Source organism: Tachysurus fulvidraco, chromosome 15 (genome assembly GCF_022655615.1).
Source record: "Tachysurus fulvidraco isolate hzauxx_2018 chromosome 15, HZAU_PFXX_2.0, whole genome shotgun sequence".
In the NCBI taxonomy this organism is placed as follows: Eukaryota; Metazoa; Chordata; class Actinopteri; order Siluriformes; family Bagridae; genus Tachysurus; species Tachysurus fulvidraco.
In genome coordinates, this window is record NC_062532.1 from 14,858,209 (window position 1) to 14,871,790 (window position 13,582).

A 13,582-nucleotide genomic window follows, 5' to 3' on the forward strand; every position below is an offset into this window, starting at 1 on the left:
ACATCATGCTTATGATCACTTCTAAAAAGTTATCAAGTTGTTGGTGAAAGTCTGGCTCACATCTTTATTTTCCCTAATATGTTTATTTATGAGGTGGCTTGTATGTGATGGATGCGTTAAATCACAGCTATTTCAACCTAATTCTAAATGCTGATAAGTATCTCTATAATTACTGTACAGATGAGAATCTACATCTGGGCATATCAATGGTTGCTCTGTATGTCGTCCTATTCAATCGTCTGTCCTCTTCCTCTGTCTCTCCTACCTACACTGTCTTTCATTCTTTGTCTGCCCTCTGTGCTCAGCATGCTCCCTCAGTCTGCATTTGACCCAACAAAACTCCCCACCTCCCTTCACCACAACCCTCTATCTCAAAGAATACCACAATGTCCCCATCCTCCCTCTCGGTCTGCTCACTCTCTCTCTCTCTCTCTCTCTCTCTCTCTCTCTCTCTCTCTCTCTCTCTCTCTTTCTCTCTCTCTCTGTCTGCTTACTCTCTCTCTGTCTGTCTGTCTGTGTTCAGTGTCAGACCCTCACTGCTAGCACTAACATATCGGACGGAATGTCTATGTGGTCGCTACAACAATTTAATTAGTCCTAGTATCATAAGGAGGCACATTTGTGTATGTGTGTGCTCACATGTGCATTTGTGTGTGTGGGTGTGTGTGCTTAGGAATGTGGCGAACTTGGCATTTTGTAGCTAAAGGGCAACTTTCCACAGATGTGCCAGCATTGGAGGATGAGATCATTACTGGTGATGCCTACTCACTGCACCCAGCAACCCGTCTTTCACGCCCTCGCTGTGTCTCTCTTTGCTCCTGTATCTCCTCTCTGACTTTTGTCAACTGCGAAACATCTATTTTCATTGTTGTCTGTATGTTTTTCCACCACATGGACAATACATTCCCAAAGATCTCTCTTTAACATCTAGCTTCTCAGCCGTACAGCTTCCATGTCTCCAGGATTTTGGCAGTGTGAAGATAAGCACCAGAGCCCGTTTGCTTTGCAGATAGCCCGGTTAATGTATTGTTAACCTGCTGTAGCCAGACGGTGGATAAGAATAATCGGAATTAGAGCAGGATACAAAGCTGATATTAAAGTTTAAAGCTACAATGACTGCAAGAAAAGTTCTTAAAAAAATATAAAACAGAAGGTGAATACTGTATAAATAGCAGCGTGCTTTACTTCTCTGTGTACTTGCCAATCATAGCATTTAGTAGCTACAGAATGTTGTATTGTAGTATTACAAAATATTGGTATTTTTATTTCAAAAATGATTTGCTACCATGGATATGTTTATAATCAAAGTTTTACATCTGAATAAATTGTAAACAGTATGCACTCTTAACTCTATTCCTATAACATGTGTTATCCAAATGACTATATGATGCTATTCACCATACTTTAACATGTTTTAAATGTAAGTCTCAGCAAAATGTCCGTATAAGAAGAAACATTCCATTTCCGCAAAATTTCATCCTTTCTTCTAAGGATCCAGAGCCTATACCAGGAGCCTATATAATATTTTTTCTTTTGTTCATTTATTTATTCTTGTATGTCTAAATCCATTTTATTTTACTTATAAAAAGCATTACACTGCATATTGTGCTGTTTCTGTTTGTTTACGAGACAAACTATTTGAATATTCTATTCAGGTAACAGTAGATGTCTTACAGTAGCTTTATAATCAGCTGCAACATCTTCAAGCAGGGGTCCCTTTGGTCCACTATCTTATTTTGGACCCTTGAAATGCCTCCTCATCTTCACAAATTTCCATGTTTCAAAATGCTGCAGTGTCCAAGTAGTGTCATAGATTTGTCTCTTCATTTAGGCTTGACTATTTAGATAAATCCACAGTATTGTGCTTGTTCTTACATTTGGCACATATTGAAACATTCACTCAGCTGACCTGACTGTCTAAAAAAGAAAATAAATATAGCAAACTGAAATTCAAATGGGAAATGCCCAGCAAGCAGATCATAAAAGGCCATTTAAACAGCAGTAGAGGATTCTCATGACATTCCAGCATGACTCATTCTCTTATCTTCCCCTTTTCGCTAATTGATCTCTTTTATGGAAACTCGTTTACAGTAATTGTTTATCATTTACATTACATTTACTCTACGGTCTTAGCAGTTATTCAATGTGTACTGTATATTAAAATATTGAGAGCCACATACAGTATATCCCTATAGACAGCATTAAACACATGGCACAACAGACAGAACTTTTATTCTGTAACACATTTCGGTGAGAATATTTTGTTGAAGATAAATTTAGGTTTAGAGGTTATAAGGGAAAACATGAAATGACATTTACATTTATTTACAATTGGTCAATTTAATTAAGCTATTAATTACTCAATTAAGGTAGGGATTCTGACTTTTGGAAGATTTTTCAGACAGCCTTGGGACATTCATTTTACCAACTGGGTGTCAGAACTGTTAAGTGATATTCCCTATATCTTGTGCAACAGTAGGTCTAGTTGAGCCATGCTAGAGGATTTATGGGAGACAAAATGTACAGTATCACAGCAGTGAGAGATTGAAAACAATTCATGCAACTGTTATTACAAGATATTATGTAGGCATGTATTTCGGTATATGCTAATGTAGTCAAATACCAGATGATGTTTAGTGCAGGCAAAATCTAGATTCCAAAAAAAACACACTTTTATAAACATTCACCGAATAAAAATTATTGAATGTAGTAAACATGTCTTCCAAGTTCCAAGTTGAAGTCAATATAACCTGCATTGTCTGACTAGTTTCATATCTGACCTGTTCCCTCCTGTAACAGAGTAAACTGCGTACTCTGGTGACTGTAATGTCCTTCACAGAATCCCAGTCCTAATCCCAGAATACAAACCTATGCTGCATTGCCCATTAGTAATCTATCTAACTATTCAGAAATATGTGTCTTTAAAAAAATCTTTAAAAAGTCATGAATATTAAAAATCAGCTTCTTTATAATATTTTATGTTGTACGTTTACATTTTACTTTTATGGCATCTGGCAGACACCCTGATCCAGAGTAACTTATACAAGTGCTTTTGAAGACTATATCAATTAATACATTTATACTGGTTCACTAGGGCATGCACTAAGAATATATCATCAGTGTAAAAACTTAGTTTGGAGGAATACAGCAAGAAAAGCACACAGAAAAGTCCTATTTTAAGTATTTCAGGAAGCGGTAGGTCTTTAAATGTTGTTTGAAGACAGCCAGTGACTCGGCTGTTTAGACATCTTGGGGAAGTTCATTCCACCACCTAGGTGCCAGAACAGACAATTGTTGATGTGTACCTTCCTTGAATGCTGAGAGATGAGGAGGGATCAGAGGATGTGTGGTGCAATGTGGGGAGTAATAAGCTTTGAGGTAAAAGGGTACTGGTCTGTATTTGGCTTTGTAGGCAAGCATCGGTATTTGCAGAGGGTGAGTGGTGTTCAGAGCCAGTCCTTTCTGGAGCGAGATGCAGTGGTCCAGTCTTGAAATAATGAGGAACTGAACAAGCACCAGAGGAGCCTGTGTGGATAAAACAGATTTTTTCTGATATTGTAAAGGACAAATTGACATGAGTGTGTTTCAGATGATGAGCTGCCACACAGAGCAGAGGGCAAAACTTTCCTAAGATTTTTTTTAAGACTACTTAAAACCAATGAGGCTATTTTTCTTAACAAAAACTGGTGAATATCTTTAAAACAAGATACCCTGACTCTGTGTGTGTGTGTGTGTGTGTGTGTGTATATATATATATATATATATATATATATATATATATATATATATATATATATATATATATATATATATATACTGTGTATATGAAATACACCATATAGGATATACACCATCCTGGGATAGGTTCTATTTCCACATTGACCCTGACTAGTACACAGTGGTTACTCAATGAAAATGAGTGAGTGAGTGAATAAGCCACATGAGTCAAGTCAGACACGTCAAGCCAGGAGCCTATAAGCAAACGGTCAGACACTTTCAACGATTGACTCTATCATAATTACACTTCAAGGTCCACTGTCTGCAGGCTCAGAGTGCTTAAGGTTTTACCCTATAATGAGATCCCCAACAATCCCAAACTACAATTTACTGTACTCAAATATCACTATCTATGGGTAAGTAGCACCATCTAGCGTTCAACATTGTATTCAATATTTCTAACCTTCTACAGAAGACATTATCTGTGCTCTTTAGTAAGATTTCCAATGATGTTGATATGTTCCCAGTTTAGCACCATTTCAGTAATAAACAAACATTACTTCTAGTGTTTGTATTAAAACGTAAATGAATTTTATCAAGATTAAGTCCTCAGTTTCCCCTTCTTTGTAAATTATACATACTTGGTGAAATTATGTTTGAATTAGAAAGCATTAGGTTATTTATTGAATTATTAGTGAAAAATAATTGCTAAACAAATACGAAATCTTTCATTAATATGAGTTAATACTTAATACTTTAGAATTTTGCAAACTGTGTAACTAATCATCACAATCATTTTTTTCAAAATCATACTTTCCTAAATTAGACTACTTAGGTTTCAGCTGATACTTGATCATTTCAGGTACGGTGATATAGCATATGTATGTATATGTATTACATACATTAATAAAGTACAGCACAAATATATATGTTCATATGTTCTTATTAAAGTTGTTTCATTTAATATTTGATTTATGTAACAGTTACTATATCACAGTACAGCAGCTTATATGTGACTATGACAAACACACACCAAAGCAATGTTTCTTTATGAGAATGGTTACAGACCTGATATCATATGCTATATTCATAGTCACAGTGGGCAGGGGTGACCACTATTATACAGAAATGTCAAGTTTGGGTGCAGGTTTTCATTTTAACAATGCAGAAGCCACACCAGAGTCTATTGAATGCCAAGATTATCTGATTAAACAGGTGGAATCAGGTGTGTGTCCTACTTGATTTGTATGAAACCTGACCCTCTACCGATAAGATGGGACACCCTGTTGTCGGGATAATAGCCTGATGGGAAGCTACTTTCTACAGCTACCTTATATTGCTGATTTTAATCCCATAAGTATATATTTCAAAAGCCAATAATATGTTTCAGGATCATATAAATAATAGGATCACATATATTACACAAATAATTGAGAATAGACAATGACTTTGAGACAATGTCTATTGTTAATACAAATAAATTAGAATTGAGAAATCTGGTTGGTTGTAATTATGCAAATACCTAATGATACAAAAAAGTGATAATGTGATTTTTAGGTTTTTGCCAACCATCAAGTACAATAAAGTTAAAAATAAGTATAACTTGTATGTGCCATTTTTTTAAAAATAAAATACAGTGTAATAGTTTGTTTACACATATGATTGACAATATTCTGTTATTTAAAAAGTTAGGACCATGTTCAACAATCTGTCTAAGGTACTGTGGGTATTCTTATTGGTTTTGAAAAGTCTTTTGAATAGGTCTTTGATGTGAAAAATCCAATTTTTGCATTTTTATCTTCTGTTTTGTATTGTTTACTAGCCAAAAGATGCTGATCTGGAATTGGCAAAAGATTTTAGTTATTTTGGTTATATACTGAGTGACATCAGTCAAAGCAAAGAAAACACATCATTTATTATTTCAGGAATATATAAACATATCAATATCAGCAAATATGAGTAGCTATGGGATGGGTTTATAAATTGGACATATTTAATAAAAGTTGATTATAAGTTCTCTTTGTCTAAAACATTAGGTCCATATTAGTAGCTTAAACCCACATGATACAATATTATAAACCTTTGCATCCATACTGCAGGTCACATTTTCACTTTGGCAACAGGTGCCTGTGTGTTGGTTTACTGTCCTCTCATTTCCACCACGCTACTTTCCTGTGGTGGAAATTCAGGGTTAAATTCGCTGAACCCCTTCTTCTGTACGTGTAATTCATGGAAGTCAATGTGTCGAAACTCGGCAGAGAAAATGCCAAATAGCATGAAGAAGCACGTGACCAAAGCCCACTCACACATTGCAGATGCAGATCTGTAGCCTGTGTTATGGAGCACAGACACTGTTGGACAGGAATTAAGGTTCAAAACAGGGAGTTTGTGTGTGTTGGAATGGACTGACTCATTTTACACATACTTATGATCTACATCTTCAGTGTGACATACAGAAACAATACAAAGAAGATGACTACATTTGTCCACAATGTGATTATAACTTCTAGTCATGTTATTGTTTCTTAAGTCTAAGCCATCTTTCTTTCTTTGTTTCTTGTCTGAAAGCTGATTCATGATGCATATTTTTATTAGGACCAAGTCAATGTTCTATCTCTAACTTGCAAAGCTCTAACTGTCACTAATACAACTCAGTTATATTTAGCAGTGTTATTTGCGATGGCAATTTAAAGGATACTGGCAACAACCAAGCAAGTGCAAATACTGCAGAAGATGATCCGTGCAGGCCCCACCCACTTCTTGTCTTGTGATGGTTTCGCGTGGTACGTGAGCCACACCTGAAGCCAGAAGTATGCTAGACCCACAAAAAATGCCAGAAAGGCACCCAACAAGTGAGCACCCATCACCACTGATTGCTAAGAATGAGAAAAGTCAACGATCAAACACACAAGGAAAATGGGAAAGGACAGGCACAAACTTTTAATTGATCTTTTTCTTTCTTTTTTCATGAACATATAGGACTGTAGAACAAACCTGGAAGTTTCCCAGGATGGAAATTCCTATTGATGAAATGAACCCCAGAATCAAACTGGCTGTGTTTACACGTGATGCACAATTCAAATCCCTCACCTGCTGGAACCTTATTATCACAACCCACATAGCTGAGAGAGAGAGAGAGAGAGAGAGAGAGAGAGAGAGAGAGAGAGAGAGAGAGAGAGAGAGAGAGAGAGAGAGAGAGAGAGAGAGAGGAATGAATGAATGAATGAATGAATGAATGAATGAATGAATGAAGTGGGTGAACCATTGTAAGAAAGACAGAAAGTTTGAGAAGCACTCACCTAGTACAGAGCAGATGTTGCATATCTGGGAGAAGAGACAGCTCTGAGGGTTATATGTGCCACACGTGCTAAGAGAAATAATACCAGTGACATAACCAATTACAAAACATAAAGAAGATTAAGGATGGTGTGCCATGTAGGTCAAATTATAATCACCTGATGTATGGAAACTCAACTGTCAGATTTACTGTCTCATTGGACACAGCTAAACCAAACCTGGCATGTAAACACAAACATACCACAAAGTAGTGATACAAACAGGATGCACATCATTCACAGAAATGAAAAAAGGGAGAAGAAAACAGACACATACACAGTCCAGATGCCTAGCATGCCGAACACTGCAAAGATAACAGGAAGTAGTGCCCATGCCCACATGATGGACCAATCAAATTGCCTGTTGAAACAAAGTGTAATACTCTCTTATTGCATGCAATAGTTATCATCTTCTTTCTCCTAAATATGTCACATGACTGTCACATTTAAAACAGTCCAATCATGCATCATATGTGATTTGCCCATTAGGAATCATCAGGCAGAAAGCAAAGAATCTAATGAGATAAAAGAATCAGAATCAGATTCAAAAAGAGTTTTATTGCCAAGTGTTTGCGCATACAAGGAATTTGTTTTGGTGTCATAAGCAGTACACGGAGACAACAAGATGATAAAACAACAAAAAAAATGTAAAAAAGTATTATTAAATACATAAAAAATTGTATGTACAGTACTGTTATAGATAGAATAGAATAGAATGGACTATACAGGAGTGTACTAGGATGGAGTATTTCATTCGAAATGCGCGCTGTCTAAGCTTCACGTGCGCACCTGCTCGCCTCGCGCGTTTGATCAGCGCCGCTGCTCCGTCAACTATAATGTTTAGCAGAACGTCCGAATAATCGAAAACCGATTGGAGATTTTGTCTTGTGTTCTGCCGAATATTCAGCAGTTCATCCCCGGTAAAACTAATAGTGTTTGATTAACACAAAACAGGAAAAACTAACAAAAACACTAAACATCCTGAGTAAGGATGAAGAAGAAGCAGATCAATAAGAGAACAGGTTTGAACAGGTGTTTACATCCCTTTGCGTTTACATTTCATTACATCACTTTACACAAGGCCATGGGAGCTGAATGAAGAAACTATCTAAGTTGTGGTTGTGTTATTTGTGTACGAATCGAGGTAAACATTGTGAAGAAGAAAAACCACTTGAGTAGAGAGGGTTAAGGGCCTTGGGCCCAACAATGGCAGTGTGGCAGTGTTCGGGCTTGACCCTAACTTTCTGATCAGTAACCCAGAGCCTTAAATGCTGATCACCACTGCCCTGGTGAGCTATATTGCAATAGATGCTTTAATACTTTGTCTGGTAAGTTGGCAGTATTTAGTTCCGTATTACTGCCAGTCACACACACTGCAATCATGACTTAAAAGCATCCAGCAAATTTGGATTATCTGATTTACTTGACACAAATAATATTATAATATTTGTCACATACACAATCATGCACAGTAAAATGTGTAGTGAAATGCTTTTTATGCCTGTCCTTTGTCAGAATGTTAACGAGAATGTTGAGTAATATTTAATTGAACATGTAATGTAGATCAGTGTCTTTGGCCAGCTTTGTGTGAAAATGTCAGAGAGCAATTTGGGGGCCAAAAGAGTCAGCCCTTATTAGATGTGACTCAGTGTTGCAAAATTCCCATCATTTCAAATCCCAAATTTTCCAGAAAGCTTAACTTTAGGCAGTAACTCGTCTGTTCAGCTAAATCATTTGATTTTATTCTGCTGGTTTTAATGTGAATGAATATTGTACAGGGCAAAACAAAATTCAATATCTATAATGTTTTGTAACCAGTACTTTGCCTAATTTGTGTTTTATTTATTTTCATTAGCTAAGCGTTATTAGGGCATGGCCTGTGCAACATGGTTGGTAAGAATAGAAAAATGGGAGGAGCCATATTTGGAGGAAAAAAAAGACATTAGATAGTGTACTCTTTGACCCATTATACACTCAAACAGCTTAAGGTCAGGCGTGGGGAATTGAAGAGCAGATAAGAAAATCTGTGGATAAAAAGCATGTACTTCACTCTACTGGATTTATATCTGGAAAGAAGATATTTGCAGTCAGTTTGAGGCTCTTTTGATAAGCATGAAACTCAAGCCTTTTTTTTTTTTTGACCTGGCAGTGAGAAGACTTCTGTGAAACTGGACTCTTTTTTTTTTGGCTGTTTTTGTAGTGATATTATTTTTAGTTGTTTGATATTGAGAACTTTTTTGTACTTTGATAGAAGGCTAGGAGAACTTTCCAGACTGATTTGAATTTATACACTGGATTAGTGTCTAATGAACGAGCATTTAGTTATATTATGGAAATTATTTATTGATGAATATTAAAATAAGTGTATATAACACATCCTGGTCTTTAGTTTCCATAGACTGCTTATTTACAAATAAATGGTTTAGTTATAACCAGTGTGCAGTGTAACTTTAATATTTTGCGTTGTTGAAGCCTTTAGTGACAATATTATACTGTATATTTAAACTGACTTGGCATCAGGAGGGACAGATCTGCACTGAGCTCCTAAAATCCACTGACAAGGGATTAATGACGTTATTCAGAACATGCTCAAAACCAGACACAACAGGATACTAATATACCATATGAGGTATTTCAATTGCTTCCTAATTGTTTTGTAATCATTTGTAATCTTTGTTAATTGTATTTTCTACATAGATAAATAGAATTAATGGGCAAATATGTGACATGTAATTTATTCAAAATGTCTTTGATGGTTTTCTAATGCCATTCAACGTGATCTCATAACAGTCTGTGATATCAGAAGATGAACTTCTGGGAATATCTCTGTCTTTAACACAGATTATGATTGTTTTTTATTTTTATTTTTAATGTTTTTTTAAAAATGTGTCAAATTGGCCTGTTGATGTTGTCTCTAAGGAACTTAAAGAGAGAGGAAACTATAGAGGCTGGTGAGAAACCAACAGTATATAGCTGTTAGAACATGAGCAATAGCAAGAGACAAGGTGTCAATACTGAGGTGTCAGTATTTTAGAAAACAGACTACATCAAACACAGTTATAACTTTAATCATTGTTAGATGATGTTACTTCTAACTGGCCATAGAATCTAACAGTTAATAAACTCATATGTAAACTGATTAGGCAAAAACAAAAATCCTTCCAACCCACACAGTATTTGTAAATACTGTCAAGTTTACTATTAAGTTAGTATCACTTATTCATGAAGTGTCCAGTGTGTAAAAATTGGTGTAGTGCAGCTGAACAAGCAAAAGCTGACCTGAGCATAAATTATATTTAAATGTAGTAATGTAGTAAATCTAATCTACTACATTAAATTTCGTCATTCTTTCACACAGGTTAAAAAGGTAAATATTCAAAATAAAAATTTGATAGGTGCAAAAATGGTATTTATTTCATAAATCTTTATTACATAAATTGCCAATGCTTTGTGAACAGATTACATTATTGAGTAAATAATAGCATTAGCCTGGAATTCCCCTTTAGCCCCGGAATAATATCCTCCATTTTTATCTATTATAGTTTCGTCATAGAACTATTTCACGTGTCATTGGATGACAGAAAGTACGTCCACCCGGACCGTGCCTCAGACAACTTGCCCTATAGTACATGCTTAGATTACACAAATGATACATTACACACAGTAATGTAGGAAAAGTTGATTATCACCATTTGTTAAAATATTGTGTGTTTAAAAACCAATCATTACTCATTCTTGCATATTTATTTATCTTCCATATACATTATATACATTCCATATACATACAATGACTGTTGTAGTTTAGCCAGACCAAGCTGAGAAAAGGAAGAAGACAAAGCACTCACCTGGCCCTGGTTTTGTGTTTCTGAATGTGTCCTCTTGTGTTTGAGTTCTTTCTTGCTCTTTCCGAGGCTCATATATCCATATGGTTTATACAGTGTTATACCACAGTGTTTTATCAGGGAAGGCTGCACTTTGCCCTCGCTGACAGATTTATGACCCAAGTGATATGAATAATAACGTATTACACTAGAGACCAAATACAGTAGACTTGCAGGTGTCTAAATGATGATGATAGTGATGATGACGAGTTTAGAGGCAATGTCATTTTGGGTGTGTCTCTAACAATACAGACTAGCCTCAGTGTTTGGTAATGTGTGGAAATAAAAATAGACATTAGGCACAGGGAGATGAACTGATGAACTTTTTCATGACAAATGATATTGTTCTTGATTGCTTCAGCAAGCAAATCCAATGGCAACTTTTCTTTGATACAACAATGTGTTATACAGTATATACAATTAAGTCAACAATACTGAATCCACTCCATGCCACAATAAAATGGTGACTGTCTCTATTTATATTTTCATTGATAAACACATTCACAAGAGAGCATAGATGAGACAGTAGATCTGTAAAACTCACTTAACCCAGTTATAAGTGGACTGGATACATTGATAAAGAAGATTAGTAAAGTTGGCTCTTAATGCTGGACTGAACCAGCATCATTGATTTATTGCACATTTCCACAATTCCACAGATTATCCCATATGAGCGAAGACACTAATGTATTAAAACACTGCAATAATGCTCATATCCTGAACGATACACCGATCCATATAAGGGCACCACACACACACACACACACACACACACACACACACACACACACACACACACACACACACACTGACTCAAACCGAATTTACTTTAGTCAGTCAGCCAAAGTGCATATTGTAGGAGGAAACCAGAGAACCCACACAGACACAATTGTGGAGCTGAGAAGCAACAACATTACCAACTGCACGAATGCAGTCAGTCACAACTCATTTTTAGACTTTTTGATGAGCAAGCATTTATAAAAGAGTTAATGAAAAGTGAAGCCTTTAGTGACAATACTACTGTATGCTGTATATTCTAACAGCCTTAGCATCACAAGGGACAGGCAAGAGATCTACACTGGGCCTTAATATCCACTGACAAGGGATAAACAACCTTAACTAGAACATGCTGCTCACAACCATACACAATGGGATACTAATATACAATATCTGCTTCCTGATTGTTTTGTAATCACTTGTAATTATTTCTACATAGATAAATAGAAGTAATGGGTGAATAGGTGACCTGTAATTTATTATTGCATTTGGAATATATATTTAGCATTTTCTAAAGGAGTCACCAGGGGTAGCACTTTGTAAAAGTCAGCAGGCAGGCTGTTATTCTTGGTTATCTTTCTGAATTTCTCTTTCTTATTAACTGTAAAAGAGAGGAAACTATAAACGCTAGTGAGAAAACCACAGTTTATAGCTGTATTAAGATGTCATTCTTTAATAATAAATTAAAAGGCTGGATTAGCCAAAGAAATGATGCACAACACACCGCTGGATATTAATTTCCCGCATCTGCAACACTCCTGCATCATAGGGTATTGCAAAGGACAAACATACAGTATTCATGGTTATCTACACACTAAATTCCCAGTTCAGTCAGCAGCTTATACACCTGACCACACATACTGTAAACAGTCCATCAAGACATATGGCATGTGATTAGAAATTAGACAGCTCAGAGGAGACATTGGAGAATGGTGATAGTCATGTTAGTAAACAAACCGGGCAAATCACACCCAAATTCTACACTGGGGTGCAGAATGTGCTTTGAATGCTTTACTCATCAGACTTTGTGTCCAGTGGGATAGAAGACCATGTTGGGTGCTGATTCTGTCTGTGTACAATAAGAAAGTGGTCACAGAGCATCAAAACAAGACTGCTGAGGAATCAGATAGGAGTCATTTTACATCATGCTGTTGGAAGGAGCAGAATTTGGCAATGGTAAGAGGAATGTCATATTACAGAATATGATGTGAATGGCACAAACATCATTACTGACCCTGAAGAACACAAAGGGATGTGCTGTTCTAGGAAAATAATCAACACCAAAGTAGCGTAATGCAGCCTGAGACAAAGCAGTTACTGTTATTGGAAAACAAGAGACTTCAATACTACTAAAATTCTTTTACTTTAACCACACCGCATAAGGAGTTTAATTTTTTGTTATTCCAAGGTCAATTGCCAACAATTTCAACATGCCTCATTATATTTTTAGAATGTTTTAGTTACATGTAATGTGGAATGACTGTGAATATCACTTGTTAGACGAGACATAAACGGTCCTTCCCTCATTTGTGAGAAGGAAAAAAGAAAGTATCCTTTCATACTCCTTCCATGTTATAGCTTTCAGTTACACAAACTGTGAAGCAAGTCCCAGTGAATAAGCCGTTACTATACAAATGATAACAGGATAGAAGGCGCATATTGAAATAAACCTGAGATTGTTCTGAAGCTGTAGTCCAGTTTTGCTTTAAAATACATACTAAACAAGATGAATAAGGTTTCATCAGGAAAAAATCACCAAACTTTGCTGGACTCTATACCCATACTCTCAATGGACACATTATTAGGAACACCTATACAACTACATCATACATACAATTATCTAATGAGCCCATTGTATGATGGCAGCAGAAG

At 36.0% G+C, this 13,582-nt stretch overlaps 1 protein-coding gene across 2 annotated transcripts; it reads right to left on the reverse strand.

Annotated features, from left to right (window-relative positions):
* Positions 1 to 5,613: 5,613 nt before the first annotated feature.
* Positions 5,614 to 11,055, reverse strand: tmem150b (transmembrane protein 150B). 2 transcript variants are annotated; one of them, XM_027139131.2, is made up of 7 exons: positions 10,898 to 11,055; positions 7,330 to 7,413; positions 7,173 to 7,232; positions 7,017 to 7,084; positions 6,712 to 6,839; positions 6,416 to 6,593; positions 5,614 to 6,068 (listed from the first exon to the last, which is right to left on the reverse strand). In XM_027139131.2, exons 2-7 carry the CDS (start codon positions 7,392 to 7,394, stop codon positions 5,857 to 5,859), a joined length of 711 nt encoding a protein of 236 aa, XP_026994932.1. In that variant the 5' UTR covers positions 7,395 to 7,413; positions 10,898 to 11,055; the 3' UTR covers positions 5,614 to 5,856. The 2 variants fall into 2 exon arrangements, with proteins under 2 accessions (XP_026994932.1, XP_026994933.1); XM_027139132.2 differs by lacking the exon at positions 7,173 to 7,232.
* Between the last annotated feature and the right edge of the window lie 2,527 nt (positions 11,056 to 13,582).